The sequence below is a fragment of the Sporothrix schenckii genome, assembly GCF_000961545.1.
Source record: "Sporothrix schenckii 1099-18 chromosome Unknown Cont44, whole genome shotgun sequence".
Classification (NCBI taxonomy): Eukaryota; Fungi; Ascomycota; class Sordariomycetes; order Ophiostomatales; family Ophiostomataceae; genus Sporothrix; species Sporothrix schenckii.
Window position 1 is genome coordinate 5033036 of NW_015971145.1, and position 25152 is coordinate 5058187.

A 25152-nucleotide genomic window follows, 5' to 3' on the forward strand; every position below is an offset into this window, starting at 1 on the left:
CTTGTATCGAGGTCCGTTGTTCAATATCGTAACGTTGTGTGCTTAACGTTTCTTTTGTGATCTTATCAAAAGATGCAAGAGACACAATGCCGCCAGCGGATATAAGGAAATGGAGAGGTAAGGAGTGTAAGAAGTGAAAAAAGGTAAAATTAAGAGGTGAAGGGAATGGAGATGCAGCTGCCTGTATCAAAGAGAGTTGTTTCGAGTAGGATAAAAAAGAAAGAAAGTAATAAGAGTAAAAGGAGAGGTAGGACTGTTCTTGTAGCCGATTTTCTTTTGGTGGTGGACCATACACACAGTGAGTAGATCCAGATCTCCGTCTTGCAAGGCACAAGGAAGCTTGCCAAGTGCGATCTTGGGATTGGAAGTCTGCGAAGAGTGTAGAGGGTTGGGAAGTAGACGCGGTGTCACAGTATCTCTTTCGTTTCTTTCAAAATGGAAAACAGGAAATGCGATAGGTTTGCTCGATTTTGGAGGAGAAGAGCGTAACAGGGAGGAATAGGAGAAGAGGGATGGAGTATCGTTAAGCCCTCTTGAACAGCCTTGATTGGAGAGGTAGCGAATATGTGCGGGAAGAATATGGAAGAAATGTGCTGTGATCAGAATAAATTGGATGCTGTGAGGAATTTGACACGATGTTGAAGACATGAGAATGGGGAAAAAACAGGAAAGATTGCTATTGCAGACCGAGGCTGCTGCTGCTTGTGTAATGAAAACCACAAGTGAGTGAGCTGGAGGTCTTTGGCGGGATGGAATATTGAGTTGTGGTACAAAGCAACAACAAGGTGAAAGCTGCGAGTGTAATAGAGAATATGTGAAAGAATGGAGGAAGCGAAGCCGTGAAATGAAGCAATCGAACAGAAAGAGTGGATGCAGAATAAAAAAGGAGCAGAAGAAAGGCTTTTTTATTGGAAAGGAAGGGGAAAAATTAAGAAGTGTACAGGAAACGAAGAGGGGCGTATGTGGGAGAATTTCTGGAAAGCTCCTGGAGGGGTGTGCAAAATGGAGAGGAGGGGGGATGAAAAAAAGTGACATGTGCGATGTATCTTGCGCTCCGTGCACGACAGTATCGGCGGCGGACAGTGCAAACCTTCCGCCTGGATGCTGTGTGAGATCTCTGTTTTTTCTTTCTCTTCTGCCTTGTGGACGTTTTTCTGCTTCTTTTCGCCTTCTTTTGCACCGTTTTTCACCAGTGCTTGTTTCCGTTTGTCCTCTATTGACGAGGCTCAGGACGTTGCTATTGTTCACCCACTTTGGGTCATCGACACCTTCCAGCATCGCCATATTTGCGGGTCCGGTACATGTTCTGGCACTTTTACAGTGTCCTTCGTAGGAGGAGTAGAGGGGCCGTACATGCGTTCGCAGACGCTGGTGTGGGAGATTTGGGCGTCTTGTGTCACCATGAAGACGAATAGTGAACAAGGTGCGCGTTGACTGCGTAGGAGATAGCAGGCAGCAGAAGAGCAAATGACGTGCAAAAATGTGGGCGAAAGAGGTCAAAGGAGGTCTCAAAAAGAAGGTGGCTGGGGAAAATGACCTCACGAAGGCCAGAGATCGCTTGAAATAGAAGGCAAGGAAAATTCGTCTGATCTTTTGGTCAGCTATTGTGCAAAGAGGGGGGGTTGGTTTTCATTGTCAAAAAATGTTTTCGCAGCAGACAAGGGGAGGGAGAGGGTCGAGAGAGGCAGAGAGAACAACCTGCTTTGTTTTGGTGAGTGTAGATGACACGATGCCAGCGAAAGAATGGCAATGGTGATGGTAGGAATGACGTTTGACAAGGCTGTCGAATGAATGGCGACAAGCGCCAAATCATCACGGGAAAATGGGCCGAAAAAAGCCACCAAAGCAACAGAAGTACGACAATTGACCGATTGACCGGGGTATTCTGCGAACCTCGACTAGGTGGCTCGCTACAAAGCAGCAGCAGGCTCCGACGCCTGCATGGTCCACTCATTGTGTGTGCGGACGCCTTTGTGTTTGCTTGTCCATGTCGCCTGCGTCCTGCTTGACCGAAGACTCTTTTGTGCGTCAGTTTTCTGTCACGTCAGCGATTGTCCTACGGCGCAACCAGAAAAGGGAGGGGACAGCGTGTCTGCAGGAGCCATACGTGTGCACACACGAGCAAGGGCCAAAGGGGACGAGCCAAATGCAGACCCTCTCCCCGTGTGCAACGACGCTCTGTCAAATTCTTGGTCTTCGTTTTCCTACCTGACGCGTCGATTGTGTGGCGGGTTGAAAAGAGCAGCGCTGGGTGGGTGCCGTATATAATCACGTGTGGTTGTGCCGGAATCGTCCACGAGGCGGAATCGAGCAAAGAGCACAAGCTGCGGTCGGGCATGGTTGATTGGTCATTTTTCGGTGTCGTGATGTTCTTTGCAAAAGTGAGAGAGAGGAAGAAGAGCGGAGAAGAAGGAGAGAAAGAGTTTACTACTTTTCGAGAGTCTTAAGAAGTGCGAGAAACAGAGGCAAGTAGGTTTGGACAAGAAGGAGCGATAGACACAGTGACTTTCTCTTCGTTCCGATGAGATGATGAATACGAAGAGAGTCGGGAAGGAACAGGATAAACAATCAGATACAAATGGCAAGCTCGCCGCAGTGACAGCGACGCTGGTGACTTGCTCTTTCCTGGCATTCGCACTCGATCCCGGATTGTCTGCATTCACTTTTCTTGATGTAAATTTGGGAAAGAAGCAATGGTGAATGGCAGCACACTGTCCTCGCTCCTGCCTGCGGGCTGCCTTCACTTCACATTCGGGTCACCCACGTGGGCCGCGAGGGGGATGACCTCCTTCTGTTTGTAGCCTTCTGTTGGTAGCCCTGTCCGCAAGGCATCGTACTTTCCTATCTTGGCCATGGTACGAATGGTCGATCTGTACAGCCCGGAAGTGTTTGTCATTGCTGTTGCCTATTTTGGCGTACATGTGTCATCACGACGTCGCGATGCACCTCTGGCATACGTCGATTATATTGCGAAATGTGGTATAGTTCGCGGATTGGCCGCATTGCAAAAGTTTCCACCCTCCTGCATAAGCTTTCCTCAGCCTTGCAGGACGGCCCAATTTTCGCCAGGTATCTCTCCGCCGATTGAGAATGCAAGTGGGCGCCAGCCAAGAAATAGTTGGTGAAACAATGTGTAGCCAAACCAACACAACACTGCATAAGAGGAGCCGAATAAAAAGCAACATCCTATTCGAGAATATAATCACCGAAAACTGACAAAAGATACGCAGCCAACAGAACAGGGAGAACATTCCGGAGACTGCTGGCTGGCGGCTGATCCGTGTCTCGCTGGTGCCAGAAAAGTGGGGCGACAAACGACCGCTTTGCTGGAGGCATTAAAGTAGTGAGAGGAGAGAGGCGAGAGAAAAACAGGCGTCCGATCACACGAGCACAACGCACAGGCACAACAGGCACGACATGTACCGGTGCATGGTTCCACGGAGTGTTGAATAGGAGTGTGCAGCGGCTTGGCGAGAGAGGCGAACGTACGAACGAAAACGTTTAAAACAGCGAGAGAAAAAGGCGACAAGGAGAATAACTTTTGTTTTGCGGCTCAATCTAACTTTTGTACCCCCTGATGGTTCTTCTCTGATATGCGGCCAAGACGCCCGGGGATTGTTTTCATGTTGGAGACTGGATTTACTCGATTTTGAAAGACACCCTTTTGCTTTGAAATAAGATGTAGACAAGTCAAAAGGAAGCAGTGGATGGCCTTGTTAAGAAGTACAAAGAGAATTCATTAACAAAACTAACTAGAACATACATAACGGCCCATATCTTGAATCATTTTGTAGCAAAACAAAGCATAACTAATGAAACAAACAACCAAAAGAAAAACACAAAAGAAAAAGAAATGCAAATAAAAGACCAAGCAGAAACATGATGGCTTAGTTAACGCCTCTGAAATATCATGCCGTCGTCTGTGCTGTTGGATCGTCCTCCTCTTCCTGTTCTTTCGGTTCTTTCGGTTCCTTCGGTTCATTTCCTGTTTTGTCTCGTCCTTCCCTAATTCATATCCATGCCTTCCTCCTCGTCGTCTTCCATCTCCGACTCGGCCATCTGCGACGCATGGCTGCTGCTGATGCTCTCTTTGCGCCGCGACAGGACACTGCCATTGTCCGAGAAGCGCGCCCCGCCGACGCCGCCGGCGCCCTCGAGCGCCGACCCAAACAGGTCCAGCTCGTCGCCGCCAATGACGCGGCCCTCGGTGTCAATCTCCTGCGACAGCTCGACAATGGCGGTGCGCGGCAGCCGCAGGAATCCCGACGAGCGCACGATGCGGCCCCAGTGGGTCAGGCAGAAACCGGCGGCACGCTTGCGCAGCCAGGGCTCGTTGGCGAGGCTGGCGCAGTGCCAAATGATGCAGGCGTGCTCGACGTCGAGCTCCTTGGACAGCCGGTTGACGCACAGCAGGCGCAGGTGGGGGATGTTGTAAATGTTGGACATGACGAGCAGGCCCGCGACGTCGGACAGATCGGCCGTCACGTGGGCCGGGCTGTGGTGGCCGCGGGCATCGGCGTCGTGGTGGGTTTGGTGGAGCTGGTGGGGGTGGTGGTGGTGGGGGTGGCGATTGAGAGGACCGCCATTTCGACTGCCGCCGCCTGCGTCGCCCGGGCTGCGGCCGCGCTTGGTGCCCGCGCCGCTGCCGCCGCCGCTGCTGCTGTTGCTACTGCCCCCAATGTCCATGCCCGGTCCGTCCTCCGGCGGGGGCGCCGGATCAATCCGGTCGGTGTAGAGGTAGAACAAAAAGGCACGGACGACGCTGTAGGGCTCTGGGATGTGCATCTTCTTGGTGTGGAACTCGGCCATCTGCGACGACCACAGCCGTGCAAAGTGCGGCCAGCGCGCCTGCAGGATGAGCCGATGCACATGAATGGGCGGGCTGGTCGGTGCATCGGGCGCCAGCCAGTGGTCATTGTTGTTGTCGTTTCGTCCTGCAGCGCCGCCGCCACCAACAGCACCGTCGCGCACAGGCGCTTCCGCCTCGTGGTCCATCTCGTCGTCTTCTGGGTTGCCCGAGTGCGCCGTCACGATAAAGTCGGCGCCGCTGCCCGTCTCGGGCGGCTGGTCAAAGAGGCGCGACAGGTCCGACCCCAGACCCATGGACGGCGGGTCGTTGGCGTGGCGCACGCGCGAGGTCGGCCGCGTCATCATGGCGCCGCCCATGTCCATCATGCCCATCATGCCGTGGGCATCGGGCGGCGCGCTGTGGCCCAAGAACCCGTAGCGGCGCAGGTCAATCTCCATAATGTCGCTCAGGTACTCCTCGAAGCCGTTGGCGCCGAGCTCGCTGTTGCTGGGGTCCGTCGGGCAGCCCAGCAGCCAGGCCTTGGTGCCGTCCTCGTTCATCGTGCAGTAGTGCCAGCGGTAGCCCGGCTTGAAGATCTCGCGGCCCTCGGCCAGTTTCTGCCAGCGCAGCGTCGCCAGGTCGAGTGTCGACAGGGAGCACTCGCGCGACATAATGGTCGGCGCGGGCGTGACAAAGTCGAGCAGCATGCCGGCCGAGTAGACGTGGAAGTGGATGCCCGAGCCCTGGTTGGGCGTGTTGGGCCCCGAAAAGAACTTGAGCGCCGAGATGGACCCGGGCGCCACGGGCGCGTACGACTTGAGCTGGAACGACGGCGTGTTCACCTGCGCGGTGCGGGAGTTGGCCGCATAGCCCGACGCGCCGACGGCCGGCGACGGCGCCAGCGCATACCCGGGCCGCGGGGAACCGCTGCCATGGCGGCTGCTGCCGCCGCCCATGCCCAGCGGGGGCCCGCCCAGGTTGGGGCGGTCGTAGGGGCTGCTGCCGATCTGGGGCGGCGACTGGAAGGCGGGCGTGCCCTTGAGGTCCAGCCACCAGAGGTCGCTCACCTTGTCCATGTCTTCGCTCAGGCCGCCAAAAACCCACACGCGGTCGCCCCAGATATACGCCGAGTGGTCGAAGCGGCCGACGAAGCGCCAGGCACGCGACCAGCAGAAGGTCTTGAGGTCGAGGTAGCAGATGTCGTCGAGCACGTAGTTGTCGTGGCCTGTTATGCCGCCGATGATGAACAGCTTGTCTTCGTGCAGGACGGCGGCGTGGCGGGCGCGGCCCTTGGGGATGGGTCCCGTGACGGCGGGCTGCGTCCAGTGGGCGGTCTTGAGGTCGAACACAATCAGGTCCGACAGGTACGTGCGGTGCTCGTTCTCGCCGCCAAAGACCAGCAGCTTGTCGCCCTGGTACAGCGTGGCGGTGTGGCCCATGCGCACCCCAGGAATGTCGCCGTAGTTGTCGACAAGGCTCCACTGCTGGCTGACGAGGTCGAGACGCAGCACGTGGTTGTACACCTCATCGGTGTACTGGTCAAAGCCGCCAAAGGCAAAGATCTGGTTGTTGCCGCAGTACGTGACGGACGCATTGACGAGACAGGCAGGCCGCTGGCCGAGCGTGCGCGTGACCTTGGGTCGGTAGCCGTCCGAGCCGCTGCCGCCGCCGCGGTTCTTCATGGGCGAGTTGGGCATGATGTAGGTGTTGTTGGAAGACGAGGCTACGGAGGCAGGCGTCGACGTGCCGGGGGCAGGCGGGGGCGCGAGGTTGGCGGCCGTGAGCGCCGCAGGTCCGAGACCGAGGCCGGTGCCAGAACCGAGTCCAGGTCCAGCTGCCTGGGGCGTTGCCGGTGCTGGTCCTGGTCCTGGTGCTGCTGCTGCTGGCAGGACAATCGGTGGGCTTGGGACGACCGGAGGGCCGCCGCCGAAGATCGATGTGTATGCACCGGGGGGCGTGGGTGCAGGCGGAGCGGTGGCAGCGGATGGCGAGGAAGAAAAGTGAGGATGGGAGCCAGTAGTCGAGGGCTGGGCCATGTCGTATGCCTCTCTCTCGCGAGAGAACTATCTCCGCATGGTTCGAGGCAACAGAAGCGGAGGCGAGGCTATGGTCGGACGGGGGAGGTGAGGCGCCAGTCAGAGCAGAGTAAGGGCAGGGTGAGTGTCGTGGTGGGATTGGCGTATGCCAACGACGCTGTCAGGAGACGCGAAACAGAAGAGGAGACAGGCAAACGGGCGAAGCGATCAAAGAAGTCGAGGACGACAAAGAGGAAAGCCGGCTGTGGGTGTTTTCAAGGGCTACGGGTCCGTTCGACCTAGTTTGTCCGGTGCGTTCTCTGCGTTCTATGGGCATATGCGTCTGAATGACGGGCCAGAATGGGGCGGCGATGGCTGCTAGCCTGGTGGAGGTTTTCTTGTGGGTTCAAGATCAGTGGTTGCTGGCTGGCGCCAGACCATTTTGGTGAGATTAGCGTTTTGCCTCGTTTTGTCTTTGTCTGGCAGGTAGTGTCGTGCAGGGAGGCTTGGTGGGGCATCCACGCTCTGTGATTAGTTATCCGATGCACGGTGCATTTAGGTGGGGCCATTCCGTTCATGTGTTACATCACGTGCATGTATATTTAAGGTACGTCGTTGTTCTGAAGCAAGGAGTATTTACTTCGACATCATACGTTACAAGATATTTTGCTCGCTAAATCAAACAAGATACGTCACATTGCCCGAGTGTTCTGTCCCGCCTAGTATGTCGCCGCCAGCCGCTGCACCAGGTACTGGCCGGTGTTGACGCCCGCATATTTCTTGTCCGTCTCCGCCGAGTATGTGCCGGGGATGGCCTCGATGTGGCTCTTGAAGTTGGGATTGCAGAAGTAACTTTGTGCTTGGTGTGAGTATGTCGTGTATTGGAGAAAAAAGAGGGACAGAGGGACAGAAGAACAGAAGAACAGGGAGAGTCTACTCACGCTACGCTGTACCGCGCCGGGTAGGTATCACCTTCGGCCCCGCCAGGCGGCTCGACAACGCGGTGGATCGTGCTCTTGATGGTGTCGTTGCTCCAGCGCGCCAGCAGGTCACCCGCGTTGACGACCACCGTGTCGTCGATGGGTGTTGCGTCGACAAAGTTGCCGTTGGGGCTCTTGACCTGCAGCCCGCCACGACCGTCTTGGAACAGCAGCGTGATGGAGCCGTAGTCCGAGTGCTCGCCGGCGCGCACCTGGTTGGGATTGGCGCGGAAGACGCCGCGGTCAACCGCCGGGTAGTGCAGCAAGCGCAGCGTGTTGTCGCCGACGTCGACGTAGCTGTCAAAGTGGCTCTCGGACAGGCCCATGCCGACGGCAATGGCGCGCATCACTTCGATGTGGACGGCATTGCACTGGTCGTGGAAGTCGACCATGGTGGCCTTGAAGCCGGGGAGGCCCGCTGTCGTGGCGGCGGCCGTGGTCTCGTCGGGCCACTGGTTGGGGAAGTCCTCTTCGTGCTCGCGGCCGATCTCTATGCTCTCCTTGATGTCGGGCACGGCCTCTTTCAGCTTGGCGACGGCCGCCAGATCCGACAGCTGCGTGACCTTTTCCCGGCCCGGCGCCGAGTAGCCGCGGTTGGCCTCGGGCGTGGTCCAGCCGACGGCCATCTTGTCGTCAAGCGGCAGGCGGAAGAAGTTGGCCGACATGGCAAAGACGTGCTTGCGAGTCGCTGCCGCAATGGGCGTGTTCTTGAGATAGACGAAGCCGGCTGTCTGGAAGCCGTGCAATATGGCCTTGGCCGTCTCGGTGCGTTGGTCGGGCGTGCCGTTGAGGAACTTACTCAAGTCGATGAGCTGGGAAAGGAGAGTGTTGAATGCCGTCAGTCTATGCTGGAACAAACCAGGGTCCCAGCCGTACTCGTGAGCTCATCTTTGGAGCCAAATCTCCAAAACGACGTACCGGGATCAACAGCCCGTCATCAGACACGGCGGCTTTCTCCATAGCTAGTGTGAAGCTGGTTGGTATGGATGCCTTGCGGCGATACGATGCACAATGCGGGTTGGAACGAGGAATGTCGACGATCGTGAGAGTATGGAGTGAAGGGTGGGCAAAAGAGAAGAAAGGAGAGGATGCAGCCAAAGACAGCGTAGGGGATAGAGGGTGTGGCCGTTGGAAATAGCGAGGCGCCAGCCAAACAAAGGGCACAGAAGAAGGAGCAATCCAGCCCTTCGGCCACTTCCGAGATGCCTCACTATTTAAGAAGCGTTAAGCGGCCATCACCCTGCAATACGACCAATGACATGTAGATATATGTTGGAGCGTGCGACATACCCTGCTCTCTTAGGTCATTCGTCAATGTTGTGTCTGCCGGGTTTGCTCCCGACTGACTATGTCCACTGCAGCTACCGCATATCAACAGCGGACAGAGGAATGGCAAGCCACACGACAGGAATGCCCAAGATTCAGAGCTGATTGACACAACGGACCAGCTCAGCAGCCGACAACTTCCCCGCCCATGTGCCGTGACACGTTTTATCGCACAAGCCGCAGCACTCTGTGTTGTTGGCTGGGCGTCGAGCACCGACTGATAAGAGACGGCCGCTGCAAGTGTGTGGAGAAGCAACTGCACTAACAATGCTAATAAATGGGCAAGATAAGGCAAAATGCCATGTCCCAAAAAGGAAAGCGAGGTGGGGCAGACAGAGAACTTACCGGGAAGGTGCGCTGTAAGTGCAGGGGGAAGGTACGCTGGAACAACCCATCACGCATGACTAGCCCAGCCATGGAGTGGCCCGACGGTGTAAGTTATCTCGAGAGCCTGACGGGGATCGCCATCGTCGGTCCAAGCACCGTTAAGGCCCGATAAAGCTATGCAGTGAGATACGCGCTGTGTTGCGTGTGTGTCTTTCGTAAGAACGGCGTACAACGTACTGAGAGCTTTGTAAATTATTCGGGAAGCTGCGACGGGGCAAGAATCAAGGTTTTGCCGAATCAGGCAAGCCTCCAGACAACGCCCACATCCCCTCCTCAGTCCTCTCCTTCCCCTTCCATCTTGACATCGTCGACTTCACACTCCAAACATCACCAACCATGTCATCCAAAACACCCGTTGTGGACGTCCACACCCACATGTACCCCCCAGAGTACATCCAGATCCTCGAATCCCGCAATGACATCCCCATTGTGCGCTCGTTTCCGGGCACGTCCGACCCGCGCATCGTCCTGCTGTCGACCGAGGTGACGCCCCTCAAGGAGGCCGAAGCTGCCGCCGTGCGAGGCGAGGCACCGACCGTATCGTCGCTGCCGGGGCGGCCGCTGACGAGCCACTACGCCTCTGTCGCCCAGAAGCTCCACTTTATGGACACGCACGGCATTGACGTGTCTGTGCTGTCGCTCGCCAACCCATGGCTCGATTTCGTCGACAGCGACCAGGCCGGGGGACTCGCTGCCTCCGTCAACGCAGGCTTCTCGGCCATGTGCAAGGCACACCCGGGCCGCCTGTTCTTCTTCGCGGCGCTGCCTGTCACGGCGCCGACGCCCGTGCTGCTCCAGACCATCGCCGACATCGCCACGCTGCCCTACTGCCGCGGTGTTATTTTGGGCACAGGCGGTCTGGGCCAGGGACTCGACGACCCGGCCATGGAGCCCATTCTGGCCGCGCTGGCCGAGGCGGGGCTCGTCGTCTTCTTGCACCCGCACTACGGCCTGCCCGGCGAGGTGTGGGGCCCGCGTGGCGGCACGACCGGCGAGTACGGCCATGTGCTGCCACTGGCGCTCGGCTTCCCCATGGAGACAACCATCGCCGTGACGCGGCTCTTCCTGGCAGGCGTCTTCGACCGCCTGCCCAAGCTGCGTCTCCTGCTGGCCCACAGCGGCGGCACACTGCCGTTCCTGGCCGGCCGCATCGACTCGTGCGTACGTCACGACGCGCACCTGTGGAAGGCCGCCAAGACGCGCCGCAGCATCTGGGATGTGCTGCACGAGCAGGTGTACCTGGATGCCGTCGTGTACTCGGACGTGGGCCTGCAGGCGGCCATTGCGGCGTCGGGCGGTGCCAGCAGCGGCGGGCTGGACCGGCTGCTGTTTGGCACGGACCACCCCTTCTTCCCGCCGCTCGACAGCGATGAGCAGGGCCAGTGGGAGAGTGTCAGCATGAACGCCGACGCGGTCAAGAACGCCCTGGGCGACGGCAGTGAGGCGGCCGCTGCCGTCATGGGTGGCAACGCCGTGCGCATCCTCCGCCTGTACGAGGAGGCTGCGGAGAAGGCGTAATGGACCGGGGCTGGAACATAAATGATTTGCAATAAATGGCAACGTTAAAAACCTGTATATAGCGTCATACCTACCATCATAACCCACCACGCCTCATATGTATCCGGAATCCATCCTATCCTCCCCTCGTCATGCTCTCTGTCTACACACTGCCAAAGTCCATCTTCAGTGCAATCGTTGGCTGGTCGTTGTTGCTTGCCGCCGGCTTCGCCGCCGCCGCCTGCCGTCCGGCCTTAATCACCTCCTCCATAAACGACCGTTGGCTCTCGTTCAGCCCCGCCACCACGCCACGGAACGCTGCCGGGTCGGCCGACGCCAGCTCCAGGAGCCGCCCGCTCGTCTCCTTGTAGATCGTGTTGCGGTCGGCCTCGGCCGCCGCGCCCAGCTCGGCCTGCTGTGTGCTCAGGTTCGCCTCTTGCCACTTTTCGAGCTCACCGGCGGCGCGGGCCAAGAGGGCAGGGAGAACCAGCGCCGTTGCGACGGCCACGGAAGTGCGGTTGCCACCCGTGGCGCTGCCGTTGCTCGCCGTCGCCTGGGATGCTGCCTGCACCACAAACGCGTTCAAAGTCTGCGCGACAAGACTGCGCGCGCCCTCTGGGTCCTCGGGCTCGACGTTGGTGGCAAACGCCAGAAGGCGCGGCAGTAGGAAGCGGCCGATGCTCTGGTCGGCAACTGTGTTGCGGGTGTGCAGGAGGAGAGACCGGCAGCAGTTGGCTGCAATCTTTGCGGTCTAAACAGGTAGTTAGCAAAACGAGCAAAATAGTATTAATATACTGCAAAAGATAAAACCATAGAGAACGCACCATGCGGTCGGTCAGGCAGTCGAGAAGCTCGTCGAGGAAGCGCACGACCAGTGGGTCGTTGGTCGAGAGGTTGTTGTTGCCGGCCGTAAAGAGGATCGTAATGGCCAGCAGCGAGTTCTTGACACACGCCAGCGACGTCGCCGCTTCGCGCTTCTGTGCCGTCAGGTACACGGACAGGAACCGCCGCAGACAGCCGCGCATCTGCGCGTCAGTCTGTTCGTCGCCCGCGGCCGTTGATGTGGCCGTTGTAATGAACCGCTTGAGTGTCGGCAGCGCTTGCGGGACGACCACCTCTTGGCATGCCGGTGTCGCCAGGATCGTGGCAAAGATGTGCACGAGACACGCGTGCAGATCGGTACGAATAATGGCAGGGAAGACTTCGGCCGCGTCCACCAGCGCATCGAGGGCCGTCTTGATCAAAACCAAAACGGCCTCCTCGGTCATGTGGTACCGCATGGGCGGCGGGCCCGACGACCCTTGCGGCTGCTCCGACAGCGTCGGCAGCAGGCCGGACAGCACAAGCACGATAATGCGCGTCAGCTCAAACAGCTGCTCAATGTCCTCCGACAGCTCGCCCGTCTCCGGCTGTTCGCGCGTACGCGCCGCCGGGTGCGCCAGGCACAGCGCGCGGGCAATCTCAACAATGACGCCCTGCACGTCCAGGCCCTCCGTCAGCACCTGGCGGTCCAGCAGGTCCATTGTTTCCGAAAAGATCGCGTCGCGGTAGATGGCCTGGCCCGACACACTGGGGTGCAGGATCTTCTTAAGGGCCAGCAAGATCTCCAGCGTCTGGCCAGGCGTGGCCAGCGAGTCGGCGTGGCCCTGGCGCGCCGCCAGCGCCTCAAAGGCGATGCCGAACAGCACAAAGAAAAAGGCGACGGGCTCGTCGCGGTAGTTGATGTCCGGGCCCTTCTTCTTGCCTGTTTCGCGGCCGCCCCCGTCCGCGAGCGACACGGCGACCGCCTTTTCAATGTTCTTAGCCCGGTCGCCGTCGGCGTCGTCGTTTTCCTCAACCAGCTTGCCGTCCAGTGCATCAAAAACAAACTCGCTGTCCTGTTCAATCAGGCTGGCAATCGCATCCACCAGCTTCAGCCACGCCTCCTGGTAGAACGCCAGCAGCGTCTCACGGTTGAGCGCCGCATAGATCGTGTCGAGGCTGCCGGACAGCGAGGGAGGGCCCAGCGTCATCGAGATGTCCGGCTCGAAGCGCAGGCGCGCAAACTCGCGCAGCGACTCGAGCCACAGCGGCGTCAGCTTGCCAATGTGCGGCCGCAGCACATCCACCAGGTACTGCTGCTCAAGACTAGCGACCTGCAGCTCGGCCCAGGCCGCAAAGACGGACATCTTGACCATGACCTGGGCGTTGGCGCTGAGGCCCTTGAGGTCGCCGATGCCGATGTTGTCGCTGTCGGCCATAAAGCTCTCCAAGGCGCCCACAAGCGTCTTGAGGATGCGGCCCATACGGTCGACATCCGTCACAATGCCCGTGGCGACAAAGGCGGCACAGACGTGCACGGCCTCCGAGGCCAGCTCAGGCGACGAGTCGGCGGCAAACGCGGGCGTCAGCGCCGAGCTGATCTGTGCCTGGAACTGCTCGAGAATCATGGCTTCTTCAAAGTCGGGGTCCGGCGTCTTCCCGAACATGCGCAGCAGGGCGCCGACAATCTTGAGGCCCCAGATGCGCTGCTCCAGCACCGACGACGTCGAGGCCGAGAAGGCCATGCGCACGACGTCGGCAATCTTGCTCTGGAGCGCCGCCTGCGCCGGTGAAATGTCACCGCCCACGCTCGCCGTAGCGGCCGCGTCATTGCCGACGAGCAAGAACACTTCGTTCAGCAGGCTCAGCACAAAGGCCGTGATCTGCCAGCGCAGCGGCTCGACGTCCGATCCGGCTGCAGCCGTTCTCGCAGCGGTCGCGGCTGCCACGACCGCATTCGACGAGCTCGGCGCCCCGGTCGGCGCACTGCTTCCAGCAGCACCGCTTCCCGCGTCGGCAGCAGCGCCGCCACTAGACGAAGACGGGCCGCCGCCACCGTCACCCGGCTGGTCGCCGTCGTCTTTGTTGTGCCCGTCCTCGCGCTCGCCAGAACCTAGGCCGGCCACCTCTTCGTCCTGCAAGTCAATGGCCGTGCCGCGGAAGGCCGTCTTCTGGAACGTAGCAGCGAGGCGTGTCGTCTCCGGCACCTTGGGGCGGGTCATTTTGAGGACGCGCTGGAAGCGCTGCAGCCAGCCGTTGGTGTCGTGGAGGCAGGCCTGGCGCATCCAGTTGCGGAAGATGTTGCGGATGCCGTCGTGCGCCGGGTGGCGGTCAAGCACAAGCCACAGCTGGTCCTCGAGACCGGGCAGGGCAGCGGCCATGACTTCGTCGGCATTGCGCTTCATCAGATTGTACAGGCCATCGACGGCTGCGTCGCGCAAGCCCTGGTGGTCCGACTGCATATAGCGCTGCAGCAGCTTGACGTAGTCATTGAAATCGACATAGCCAGGCGCGTAGAGCGACAGGTGCTCCAGGCATGCCAAGCTGGAACGTTGGACTTGGCGGTCGTCCTCGTCCTGGAACTGGCGCACAAGCGTAAAGATGAGCTCGCGCGACTTGGTGGTCTCCTGCAGGTCGGGCCCCAGCACGTTGACGAGGGCGTCGACGCAGCGGGCAATGGCGGCGGTGGTGCTGAGGTCGAGCTCGAGGTTCATGGACACGGCGGACGCGACCTCGGCGTGGTGGTTCTCAGAGCCGTACAGTTGAGCGAGCATGCCGAGGGTGCTGGAGACGTAGCTCGAAAAGTTGAGGCCGGCAGCATCCGACGCGCGTGCAAAGGCCTCGAGGGCCCAGAAGTGCACCGTGGGGTGGGGGTCGTTGCAGAGCGACATCAGGATGCCCAGAATGGTCTTGAGATGGTAGCCGGCGGCCATGCCGCCGACTTTGGTCTGGATGCAGCCGAGGGCCATGGCACAGCCCGCACGCGCGCTCGGCTCGCGGTTGACGACAATGGTGTCGACCAAGTACTTGATTTCGTGGCTGGTGAAGGCGTTGCCGCAGGCGTTGCACAGGCGGCCGACGGCGGCGTAGCCGATGCTGCGGACGTACTGGTCCGGGTCGATGACGAAGCCACGCACCAGGTCCTGCAGCAGCTTCTCGACCTTTTGGTCGGTGATGTTGCCAGCGGGGGCGTGGGTCTCCTTGACGGCGACCTTAAGGGTGGAGAGCAACGCCACGGCGACGTTGACATTGATGGCGGTCTTGCGACCGGGGTCGCGCTGCAGCGAACCGGCCGACATGAACGTAGCGACCTGCTCGAGGATGCTCTCCTGGACCTTGGCAGGCGTGAGAGGGAAGACGTAGGCAAAGAGCTGGATAGCCAGGTTGACGACGTCGGTGGCGGGCGGGTCGGGAAGCAGTGTGCTGCTGGAGGCGCTGCCGTCGGCGCCGCGGACGACATTGCTCTCAACATAGAGCAGGGATGCATCGTGCTCGAATGCGCCGCAGACGGGAGACAGCAACAAGCTCTCGATGACGCCCTCGGGCCCCGCGGTCTCGTCCAGCGCCGACAAGAGCTGTTGCTGTTCCTCCTCCTCGGCAGCGTTCTTCTCGTGCTGCCCGGGCAGGCCGCGCACCTTGAATCCAGAGACGAGGCCCGTGACACCGAAGCCGGCGTTGTCCGCCACGTCCCAGATGGTCTCAAAGGTGCCGGCGGCGGTGGCAATGGATGCGCTGAGCGAGCCGGCGCCGTAGTTGTCCGGGTCCGCAAAGAAGGAGATGACGAGGGTCAGCAAGTTGGACTGCAGCAGAGCCTCGCTGCTGCCGGCGGGCGCCATGTTGATGAGGCGCAAATAGCACTGCAGCACACGGCGCTGGACCATGACGTCCAGGTCGTGCAGCTGCAGGGCGGGGGTCAGGCGCTGCGACATGTCGTCGGTGACCTTGCGGGGGGGCAGCGTGCGCAGGAAAGCAGTCGTGTGCTGCAGCATGGCGGCGATGCGCTTGGACACGTCGACGGTCAGCAGGCGGCTGTTGTACTGCAAAAAGGCGAGGATGGAGCCGAGCGCACAGTCGCGCACGTGCGTCAAAAAGGACGTCTCGAGGTAGTTGCGCGACGCAACGTTGTCCTTGGCCAACGGCTTGGGCAGGGCGTTCTTCCACAGCAGCAGCATCTGCGAGAGGTGGATCTTGACAAAGTTGGGGCCGAGGGACATGAGGCCGCCAATGAGGATCCAGGCGACCTGGATCTGGACGCTGGCCACGCGCAGCTCCAGCTTGCCGCTCGTCTTGAGCAGATTCGTAGCCATGGTGAGGACGCGGCTGTTGATATCGACCGAGCCGTACAGCGGGCGCTGGGGACTGGCGCTGAGGGTGGCAGCCAGACCGTACGAGAACCCGAGGCAGCGGCGGTGCTGGTGGGTGCTGCTGCCGCCGGCGCCACTCAGCTGGCCCAGCTCGCGCGTGAGGCTGTTCATGCACACGGACAGACAGGGCAGCAGCTGCTGCGGGCAGGCGAGCACAAAGGCTTTGAGACAGGCGGCGGCGTGGACCTGCACGCTGTAGGTTGGGTGGGGCAGCAGCTGCAGGAGACCGTCGCGGCAGGACTCGGCAAAGCTGTTGGCGGCCGAGCCCAACGAGGCGACAAGCGACGCCAGAGCGCCGAGGGTAACGACGAGGGTGTGTTTGCTAGGCTCGGGGCGCTCCTTGATGACCTGGGGGTAGTTTTTCAGGACGTCGTTGACGAGGGCCTTGGCGGCGGCGATCTGGCCGGCCTCGCTCAGAATGCGGCGGCTGACAATGTCCTGCACAATCGTGTCAACAATACGGCGCGAGACGAGCAGGCGGTAGCGGTTGTTGGCAATGTTGGCGTGGCCGAGCAGGTCGACGGACAGGTTCTCAATGATTTTGAGGTAGTTGAGCTCGACGGCCTTCTCGCCGAGACGCTGCAGCACGCGGCCGTAGCAGATGCCAAGGGCGGCGCGGGCACGGTTCGTTGTGGACAGACGGACGTAGTGCGCGGAGAGCGTCTTGAGCAGATCGACGAGCGGCAGAGACAGCACGTTGTGGCTGCTGCGCGAGGGGCCTGGGCTGCTCGCACGCGAGCCGGGCAGGTCGTCGTCGTCCTGCAGGCCGGCCGGGAGGGTCGACTGCCGCTTGAGCGCCTTGGGCAGCACCGCTTTGCGCGTGGACATGGCACGTCCCAGTCCACCACCCCCGCCATCGCTGCCGCCGCCGATGCCGCCACTGCCGCCACCGACGGCCTCGGCGTAGCCCTTGACCATGGCCTCCACGAGGCAGTCGGCGGCAGCACGACGCACGTGGGGAGATGGAGAATCAATCGTCTTGAAGATGGTCTTGCTGAGGCTGTCAAAGTCGCTCGACGTGTCAAAGTACGTCGTGTAGCGCACAAGCGCAATCAGACAGCGGCACGCGGCTACGGACACGAGGGCGCCCTTGTCGCCCGAGGCATGGCTGCGTGCCTGCTTCCACATGTCGCGGGCAATGCTCTCGTCGGTGCTCGTGCCGATGCAGGTTACAAGCTTAGAAAAGGCCACAAACACGGCCGCGCGCAGCCCCGCGTGGTTCTGCGCCGCCTTGAGCATCTTCATGAGCGTGGCGGTCGTCAGCTGGTGCAGGCTGATGGCGCTGTCGCCGGCGGCACCAAAGACATCACCGAGACAGACGACGGCCGCTTGTTTCGTGCGGTTCGACGCCTCGGCCGCCGAGATCCCGCCGGAGCTGCTGCCTGCACTGGCGTCTGCAGTCCGCACCTTGACGCCGCCGTTGGCAATGACCGCGTTGAGGTCGTTGATGGTCTCGAACAGCAGCTTGCGGTCGCCCTTGCCGAGAACGTGTGCCAGGCAGCGGCCGAGCGTGTTGCGGACGACGCGTGATGGCGGCGGCGTCGTGAGATTGAGGATCTTGAAGATTTCCTTCTTGAGGTAGATTTGCTGGGCCGTGCAGTCGTCCGGCTCGAGCACACGCACGTGGGCGTCGAGGTTGGCCGCGAACTGCAGCAGCGTCAGCTCCTGCTGCTCGACAGGCAGGTTGGCCAGGTGCATGGTGTCGAGCTCGGGGTGTGGGCTGGTCGATGCGGCGGCCGCGTTCGTCGTGGCAGCCGTGGCAGCTGCTGCTGCTGCTGCAACTGCCGCGACGGCGGCTGCATCATCGGCACCACCGCCGTTGCTGGCCTGCGGGCCATCAGGGGCCGGCGAGGCAGCCGTTGCCATGAGAGAAGGTGACAGAGGTAGGGGTGAGACGGTCAATATGATTTAAGAAAAAAAAGGTGCTGAGTTCCAGGAGGTAGAGATCGAGGAAGTCGAGATCGAGGTAGGCGTGCGAGGGACGGTCAAGGGCAAGCCGAAAAGGGAGGCACAACGATACGAGGTTGCAAGTGGAATTGGCCGCTTGTCCAAGTCGCTATTGGTCAACAACAGTCTTCGTCGTCGATGGTGAGAGGCAGAAACGATGCTGCTGAGTGGGTGACAGGCGGAATCCCAAAAAGGGGTCGTTTCTCCAAGCTCGATCGTGTGTGCAGCTTCCTCCTTCGATCGAGTTGACCAGCCGCACCTTCCATCCGGAGAGGTGTTGTTCTCAGAGGCTTGAGTAGCGCTTTCCAGCCAATCAGGCGCCTGGATCCACAGTCCCCTCCACAGAGCTCCAGCGGCAGGAGCAGCCCACGAGCGCCTGCCTTTAGCGGGGCAGCACCGGAACCAGACAGGAAAAATTATTGCGCCACAGCGAGCTGCTCACAGCGGTCTTTCATGGAAGCGATAGTGGCTCAAGCGCTAACAGGCCTGAAGAAAACGACATCTCTGAGCTTCACTTGTCGCGATAATCGACGCAATGCCTCCAATCTCGCCCTCTCTCGCGAGCCTCAGAGCGGCGCCGTCCCCATGGACACGGTACGCCTGCGCGCAATGCTGCCGAAGCTTTGGCTCGTCACCAGTCGTTGCCAGCGGCCACAATCGTTGGTCCAAGATCCGGCATGAAAAGGGCGCCGCCGATATCAAGAAGACACAGCTGCGCAGCAACTTTACCAAGACGATTACGCTGTATTCACAGAGTGAGTTGGGATTAATTGGGGGGGCTCCTATTTTATGTGTTCCCTAGGCTGACAGTTGCAGTGTACGGCCCCGACGTCAACATGAACCCGCAGCTGGCGTCGGTTGTCAGCAGCGCCAAAAAGTCGGGCGTGCCCAAGGCCGTCATCGAGGCGGCAATTGCCCGCGGCCAGGGCAAGTCAGCCGACGGCGGGCGTCTTGAGAGTGCCACGTACGAGATCATGATGCCGCCGTCCGTGGCGCTGATTGTCGATCTCGAAACAGAGAGCAAGGCGCGCGCGCTGCAGGAGCTCAACTCGGTCATCCGACGGAAAGGCGGCACCATGGCACCGACCAAGTTCTTTTTCACACGGCAAGGACGGGTGATCCTGGGGCCGGCGGCATCTGCGACTGCATCTACATCGGAAGGGGAGTCGACTGGCGAGGATGTCGCGCCCGTATCCGTGGACGACATCTTGGAGGACGCCATCGAGGCCGGCGCCGAAGACGTCGAGACCAACGAAGACGGCAACATTGTCGTGTGGACGGCGCCTCTGCACACAGGGCCGGTTGTCACCGCCGTCGAGGAGGGCCGCTTCAAGGTGAAGAACCTGGCCGTCCTGAGCGCCGACACCGTGTGGTCTGCAAACGAAGAGACGCAGGCACCGCTGGGAGACGGCACCGGAAACAGCGCCGTGGAGAACCGCAAACTGCTCGAGCTCGTCGCGGCTTTCCGCGCATACCCCGACGTTAAGGGCATATTTTCCAATGTGACCCAGGGCCGGGCGCCGGATGACGTGTGGCAGCAACTGGTGCAAGACCTAGACTGGTAGTGACTGGTGACATAATAGAGTGAAGATAGACGGGGCCCGGTATCTCTGTATATACAACATTTTCCAACAAGGAACAAATTACTTCTGACAGTACAAGAACAAATATCACATTGAAACCTCCCGTGCCAATATTCAATTTTGTGGTCCCGTGCGCCATCTTCTCCGAGAAACGTAAAAGCAAAATAACGCCGTCGATATGATGTTATGTCGTGTTGCCCACTCCTCCCTCCCCTTCTTCGAGTCTTCAGTGTCCCTCCTCGCTGTCGGCCGGCGGCGGTGGTCGTGCTGCCTCTTCAGCCAGTCGTCGGTCCCGCTGGTACAGCCGGCGTGCCCGCAACCGCTGCAGCTCCGCGTGGATCTCGTCGCGCTCGGTCGGGACGCGGTTGGCGTTCTCCGGCTTGGGCCAGAAGTCGGGCACGGCGAAGCGGTCGTCGAGGTTTGTGCCAAAGTAGTACATGATGCCAATGGGGAACATGACATACATGCCAAACTGGGTAGGGAGGAGAAGACACAGCAAAGTTAGCGGGGGTCGCATGATCGCAAAACGAGACGAGACACAGAATCAGAATAGCAACCAACCTTGAACACTTCCAGATTTAAGCCACCCATGATGTCTGCCGCCGTTGTGAGGTGCCAGGGAGGTACAGATGCGGTCGAGGTTTGTGTTATTGCGCAGCAAGACGTCGTGCGAAAAGAAGCGACGTCGAAGCTCGTGGGTGGTGTGTCTTGGCCAAAGAAAAGTTGAAGGCAACGAGCCCATTGGCGGGTCGCATTTCACCAAAAGCCGACTCCGTATAGCAGATCCCTAATAACACTGTGCAAGCCGCACAATTAGGCGCAAATTGGCCGTCACTGAAACAACTCCCCACTGTATTGACAACTTTCCAAAAACGCTAATAAATACAAAGGTAATACGGAGTCCGATCTGAAAAGCAAAGCATTCGAAGCCCCCATAAAAGATAAGTCTATGTGATTTTCTAACCCGCACGCTCCCATCCGAAATAAACCAAATACACCAGCCCGGCAGCCCGTTTTCCTGTCCTCCAGCCTATCCGCAGTATATAGGCAGTGGTCCGTAGGCCATAAAATCCCAAAGCAAATAAAATAACGAAAGCGTAGAGAAAGGTGAAAAGTAAGAGTATTAAAAAGGATGTAACAATAATGCCACTGCAACGCAAGAACAATGTTATGTTGCTCATCGCTTGCTCTTGTCGGGACAACTCTTGGTCACGCGCCATGCGGCAATGCCGCGCCGCCCGACCACCCGTGACAGCGTGTTCCACACGCCATCGTCGCCCCAGTCCAAGTCGTCCAGGTTCAGATGTTGGCGGTAGCGCCATACCTCGCGGAAGCGCAGGCCCTCGAGGCCCTTGTTGGGCAGGTACTGGTCGAGCCACGTCGCCGACAGCGGTGCGATCAGGTAGGTGCCGTTCTTCTCCTTGAGGTACTCGTTGTTGCGCCGGTCCGCCGGGGTGTCGCACGTCGCCAGCGCCGTCAGCTGCTCCATGAGCTGGTCGCCCGGCAGACCCATGACGTCGCGTGTCTGTAGCACTTCGTTCTTGCCGTTCAGCAGCCATATCGGTGGGCTGTACGTCTTCCACCAGATCGCCTGTGTCGCGTCCGGCTGCCGGCTCATGAAAATCTGCGTCGGCACAATGCCGCCCTGGTGATACACACCCATCAGGATGCCAAGGAGCACGTTGAATGCGATCCACGCAGACACCCAAGCATGCAGCAGGCGCGAGTTGCGCGGCAGCTGCACCGAGGACAGGATCAGCGGGATCGTAGGCAGCAAGAAGCGTGCCTCTTGGTGCTGGAAAATCGACAGCACAAAAATACCCGACACGGCCGAATAGAGCCGCAGGGACAGGTGCGGTTGGAGGAAAAGAAGCGCTGCCGCCGGGCCGATCAGCAGGGGAATGTTGGCCAGCAGGTGCTGGTACCAGGGATGCAGACCGTGCTCGGCAAGGTTTGCGGGCGAAATGTTGTAGAGGAGGTTGTTGAGAGGTGTGATAACGGGGTGGAAAAGCAGGTCTCCCCAGGAAATCTGGTGCGGCGTGTAGAAGGCAGTATCGAAGGCGATGGCGACAATTGTCGTCAAAAGGCCCGACAGAGCAAGTGCGGTAAAAGATAACGGTCTATTGGAGGAAGGACAGTTAGCAATGTCATTCGCACCAGATCGAGTCACCCGGGGGGGGATGCTGCGCCATACCTATTAATAAAGTAAGGTATCAAACGAAGGCCGGGAATCAGCAAAAAGGCAGGGAAAGTTATTCTGTTGAATATGCCAAACACCACAACAATGCCCAGGATCGAAGGGGCGAGCACCGAAGCACGGTCTTGGCGCCCTTCGACGATGCGGTCGATCAGGACCAGACTCCAGGCAACCACGAGCGTCTCAACCGAGTTCGAAAACGTGTGTGTCTGGTAGGTCCAGGTCACGTACGACGACGCGACAAGAACAACCGCAGTCTGCCGGTGACGCTTGGCCGGCACCAGCTCGTAGATCGCCCAGTCGAGCAGCACAAAGTTCATGACGAACATGAGGAGGCGCAAGACCCAGAATACGACATGCGGGGGGATTTCGCCGTCGCCGCCGTTGCCGATCCATAGCCAGCGCAAAAGGAACATCGGGAGGCCGTACACCGGCCATAATGGGAAGACGCTTCGGATCGGGTGGTCGCTCGTGAACTCCCAGGTGAGTCGGACGGGGTAGCTAAACACTTCGCCTGGAAACAAAGAAGTCGGGTTAGCACGGCAAGCTCTGGGCAACGCGACACTGAACGAACAAAGAACGAGGCCACAAAGTGTCCCGTCCGGGGCAAGCGCGAAAGAGAGCTTCGGTAGAGAGACATGGGGAGCTCCGTTTCCCCCACGGGTACAACACGCAAGGAATGTTGCGTCCGCTGATCCTCTCCAAACACAACTCCGCCCTTGCCCCAACGAAAACAAAAGCCACCCCCCAGGTGCTTGGGGAAGTAAATAAACGGATTTGCGCTTGTCTTACCAGCGATCACTTCCGGTCCTTGGAAGTTCTCGTCCGGGTGCAGATAGCTTGGCGACATGGCGAACCACAGCCGCACCAGGATGAGGATGAGGTATGTTCGGCGCCACATTGTGGGCGAGAGGTGCCAGAGGAATTGGGAGGAAAGAGACAAGTAAAGAAGTCGTGAAGGAGAGTCGAGAAGGAGGAATAGGATCGATAGGAAGGAAAGAAAGGTGTCGCGAGCGTTATCAATAGACGACTAGGAACACACACGAAAAGTCGATGGTATGGTATTGTCGTCGAACGGAAAGGGCCAGAGTGGTATCGAGAAGAGAACGATGCGATGCGCGTCGAGAGTATTCAAGGTGAATGCGAGCGGCTCTACCTTACAGGCAAAGCTTCGAAGCCGAAGGTGAGGCCGAGGCCGCAAACAAGTCGTAACCGCACTCGAGCTGCGGCGACAACAGCAAAGGCATCGTTAGATAGACGAGGCCACTGGGAGACGCAACGGCGTCATAGTCAGGAGCCCCCAGTTGAGAGTGTGCGCGCCGGTTGTGCGTGAGGCGAGGTGGCAGACAAAGGAGGCAAAAGCGGCCGTCGACTGTTGGTTGTTGGTGAGAATAAAAATAAGGGGAAGAGGCCCGGATTTTCAGAACGAGGAAATGAAGTAAATCTGGCAGGCCTGGAACTTGGAAGGAGCGACGCACGGTGAGTTGACCGCGGAAGGACAAAACACGCGATTCGAGCGCCTTCCCTGTCGAGACCGAGTGCGCTGTAACCCTTGTCGGGCAGGAAAGGGGGATCCTCGAAAAGGAGACAGATCAACAAAACCGGAGCTGCAGCAAGTCAATAACAAAAATAATGAACTGGGTAGTATTAGTAAATAGACCGCTAGCTTGCTCCGCAAATTAATTAACAGGTGGTATTAGTGTGGTGCAAGACACGGCGCCTGCATCCGTCAGCCGTCGCGGGACGCGCTGGCAGTGGCGAGTGCTTGTTTTAGCGGTTGCAGCAGGTCGTTGCAGCGAACCAGAGACCTGTATTGGCCCAAAACAGCCGCTATCTTACCCATCGTCCATGCGACTCTGTAAAGAGCGTGCATTCCACTCATTGAAACCTTCCCCAACGGGGCCTTGTCACTGCTATGAGCGAACTAGGCTGCAAACGAACAGGCCTGAAAGCGGCAAAATAGGAAAGACACCGGGTAGGTGCTTGGGAAGTGAAGAGCCACCAGAAATCGACCACATGGCGATGTCAACTGGCCAGCAGGTCGCACCTGCTCTGGGAAATCTGATTCACGAGACACACCGCTGTAAGCTTTTCTCGTGGCCTCGTCTTATCTCATGATTCTCCTAACTTTCGTACGTCTGACCGTCTTAGCCCTAGGACAGGATCGTGTAAGACGGTTGCCGTTCCAAATCATGGCAAGCTCACTCTCGTTTTATGACACGTTTTTTTGTGAATCTGCCAACGACTGGCCGAGTTCATTTCATCATCATAAAGACACAATATGTTCATGCGCACAGCTGTCAATACGTCTTTCAAAGGATACCGCAGTTAGAACACCTACCGTACAAACAAAACCTGTCCCTTTCCGAACCCGGCACAAGGCAGAAAGACTGCGATATTCGTCTCTCACCATTAGTCGCGGTCCCGTCGTATTCCAGGCAGAGACGGCAGCGACACGGACATAGTGTCCGCCAGATGCAGCGCAGCCTGCCCGGTTGCGGTCTCATTGCCAGGGGGCGGGTGCCCGACCACAAAGCCAAAGCCCCTACAGTCGGTGCCTAACTCTTTCAGCCACAGGCGGGGAATACGGGTCTTTGTGGACTTCGTAAATTGTAGTCTTTGAAGTCTTTGTCGTCTTTGTAACTTACAGCACGCATCAGGGACCAACTGGCAATTCCAGCCAGCCTGGCTCACTTCCTCCACGCTTTCTGCCTCGTCTAGCGCGAGGTCAACAGACGTCAGGGTCGTAAATCGTATGCAGGCACAGCCAAAGCCACGAAAATGAACTCCCTTTTTTGTTGGTAATAGGAGAAGTAAGCATTCAATATTAGGATATAAAGTCCCCCTGGATGTCGTCGCAACGGACAGGAAACTCGGACAGGAAACTACAATCAGCGAACCATCTCACCAACTGCTCCTGCCCCGAATCAAGTCCTCTAATACGGAGTATTACAGCCCCTCGGAGCCAATCACTACACAGGCAGCAGCGACCCACTACACGCCACCTGTGGCTTACCCATTTTTTCCGGCCGTCTTCGCCGCCCTTCTATTCTACTTTGAACATCATCGCCCCCTCCACAGCTCACATCATCGCTTCTCTCCCACAAACTTTAAATCGAGGCTCTTCTTCTATCCACCACCATCATCACGTACCCCGACAACAAATTAACGACATCACCCAGTTTCCACGTGCAGTTTATTGCGGCATCCCATTGCAACCTGTGAGTTTGTCTTCCCTTCCAGGCTCGCCCCGCACTCGTAGCAGC

The 25152-nt window shown here is 58.9% G+C and overlaps 6 protein-coding genes across 6 annotated transcripts; 1 reads left to right on the plus strand and 5 right to left on the minus strand.

Annotated features, from left to right (window-relative positions):
- Window positions 1–4005: 4005 nt before the first annotated feature.
- SPSK_08494 (uncharacterized protein) lies at window positions 4006–6825 on the minus strand (the record flags this gene model as incomplete). Its single annotated transcript, XM_016735089.1, has 1 exon — window positions 4006–6825. The coding sequence occupies one exon, from the start codon at window positions 6823–6825 to the stop codon at window positions 4006–4008; it is 2820 nt and encodes a 939-aa protein (XP_016588319.1).
- Window positions 6826–7523: 698 nt separating this feature from the next.
- SPSK_09379 (thymine dioxygenase) lies at window positions 7524–8744 on the minus strand (the record flags this gene model as incomplete). The annotated part of the gene is made up of 3 exons (XM_016735952.1): window positions 7524–7656; window positions 7746–8632; window positions 8703–8744. The coding sequence occupies 3 exons, from the start codon at window positions 8742–8744 to the stop codon at window positions 7524–7526; spliced, it is 1062 nt and encodes a 353-aa protein (XP_016588320.1).
- Window positions 8745–9836: 1092 nt separating this feature from the next.
- On the minus strand, window positions 9837–18025 carry SPSK_10839 (HEAT repeat protein; the record flags this gene model as incomplete). The annotated part of the gene is made up of 3 exons (XM_016737102.1): window positions 9837–10985; window positions 11164–11745; window positions 11819–18025. The coding sequence occupies 3 exons, from the start codon at window positions 18023–18025 to the stop codon at window positions 9837–9839; spliced, it is 7938 nt and encodes a 2645-aa protein (XP_016588321.1).
- A 616-nt stretch (window positions 18026–18641) lies between these two features.
- On the plus strand, window positions 18642–19671 carry SPSK_09533 (uncharacterized protein; the record flags this gene model as incomplete). The annotated part of the gene is made up of 2 exons (XM_016736105.1): window positions 18642–18861; window positions 18923–19671. 2 exons carry the CDS (start codon window positions 18642–18644, stop codon window positions 19669–19671), a joined length of 969 nt encoding a protein of 322 aa, XP_016588322.1.
- A 244-nt stretch (window positions 19672–19915) lies between these two features.
- Window positions 19916–20280, minus strand: SPSK_10048 (uncharacterized protein; the record flags this gene model as incomplete). Its single annotated transcript, XM_016736609.1, has 2 exons — window positions 19916–20161; window positions 20251–20280. 2 exons carry the CDS (start codon window positions 20278–20280, stop codon window positions 19916–19918), a joined length of 276 nt encoding a protein of 91 aa, XP_016588323.1.
- Window positions 20281–20866: 586 nt separating this feature from the next.
- SPSK_08849 (phosphatidylinositol glycan, class Z) lies at window positions 20867–22787 on the minus strand (the record flags this gene model as incomplete). The annotated part of the gene is made up of 3 exons (XM_016735435.1): window positions 20867–21809; window positions 21884–22400; window positions 22457–22787. 3 exons carry the CDS (start codon window positions 22785–22787, stop codon window positions 20867–20869), a joined length of 1791 nt encoding a protein of 596 aa, XP_016588324.1.
- Between the last annotated feature and the right edge of the window lie 2365 nt (window positions 22788–25152).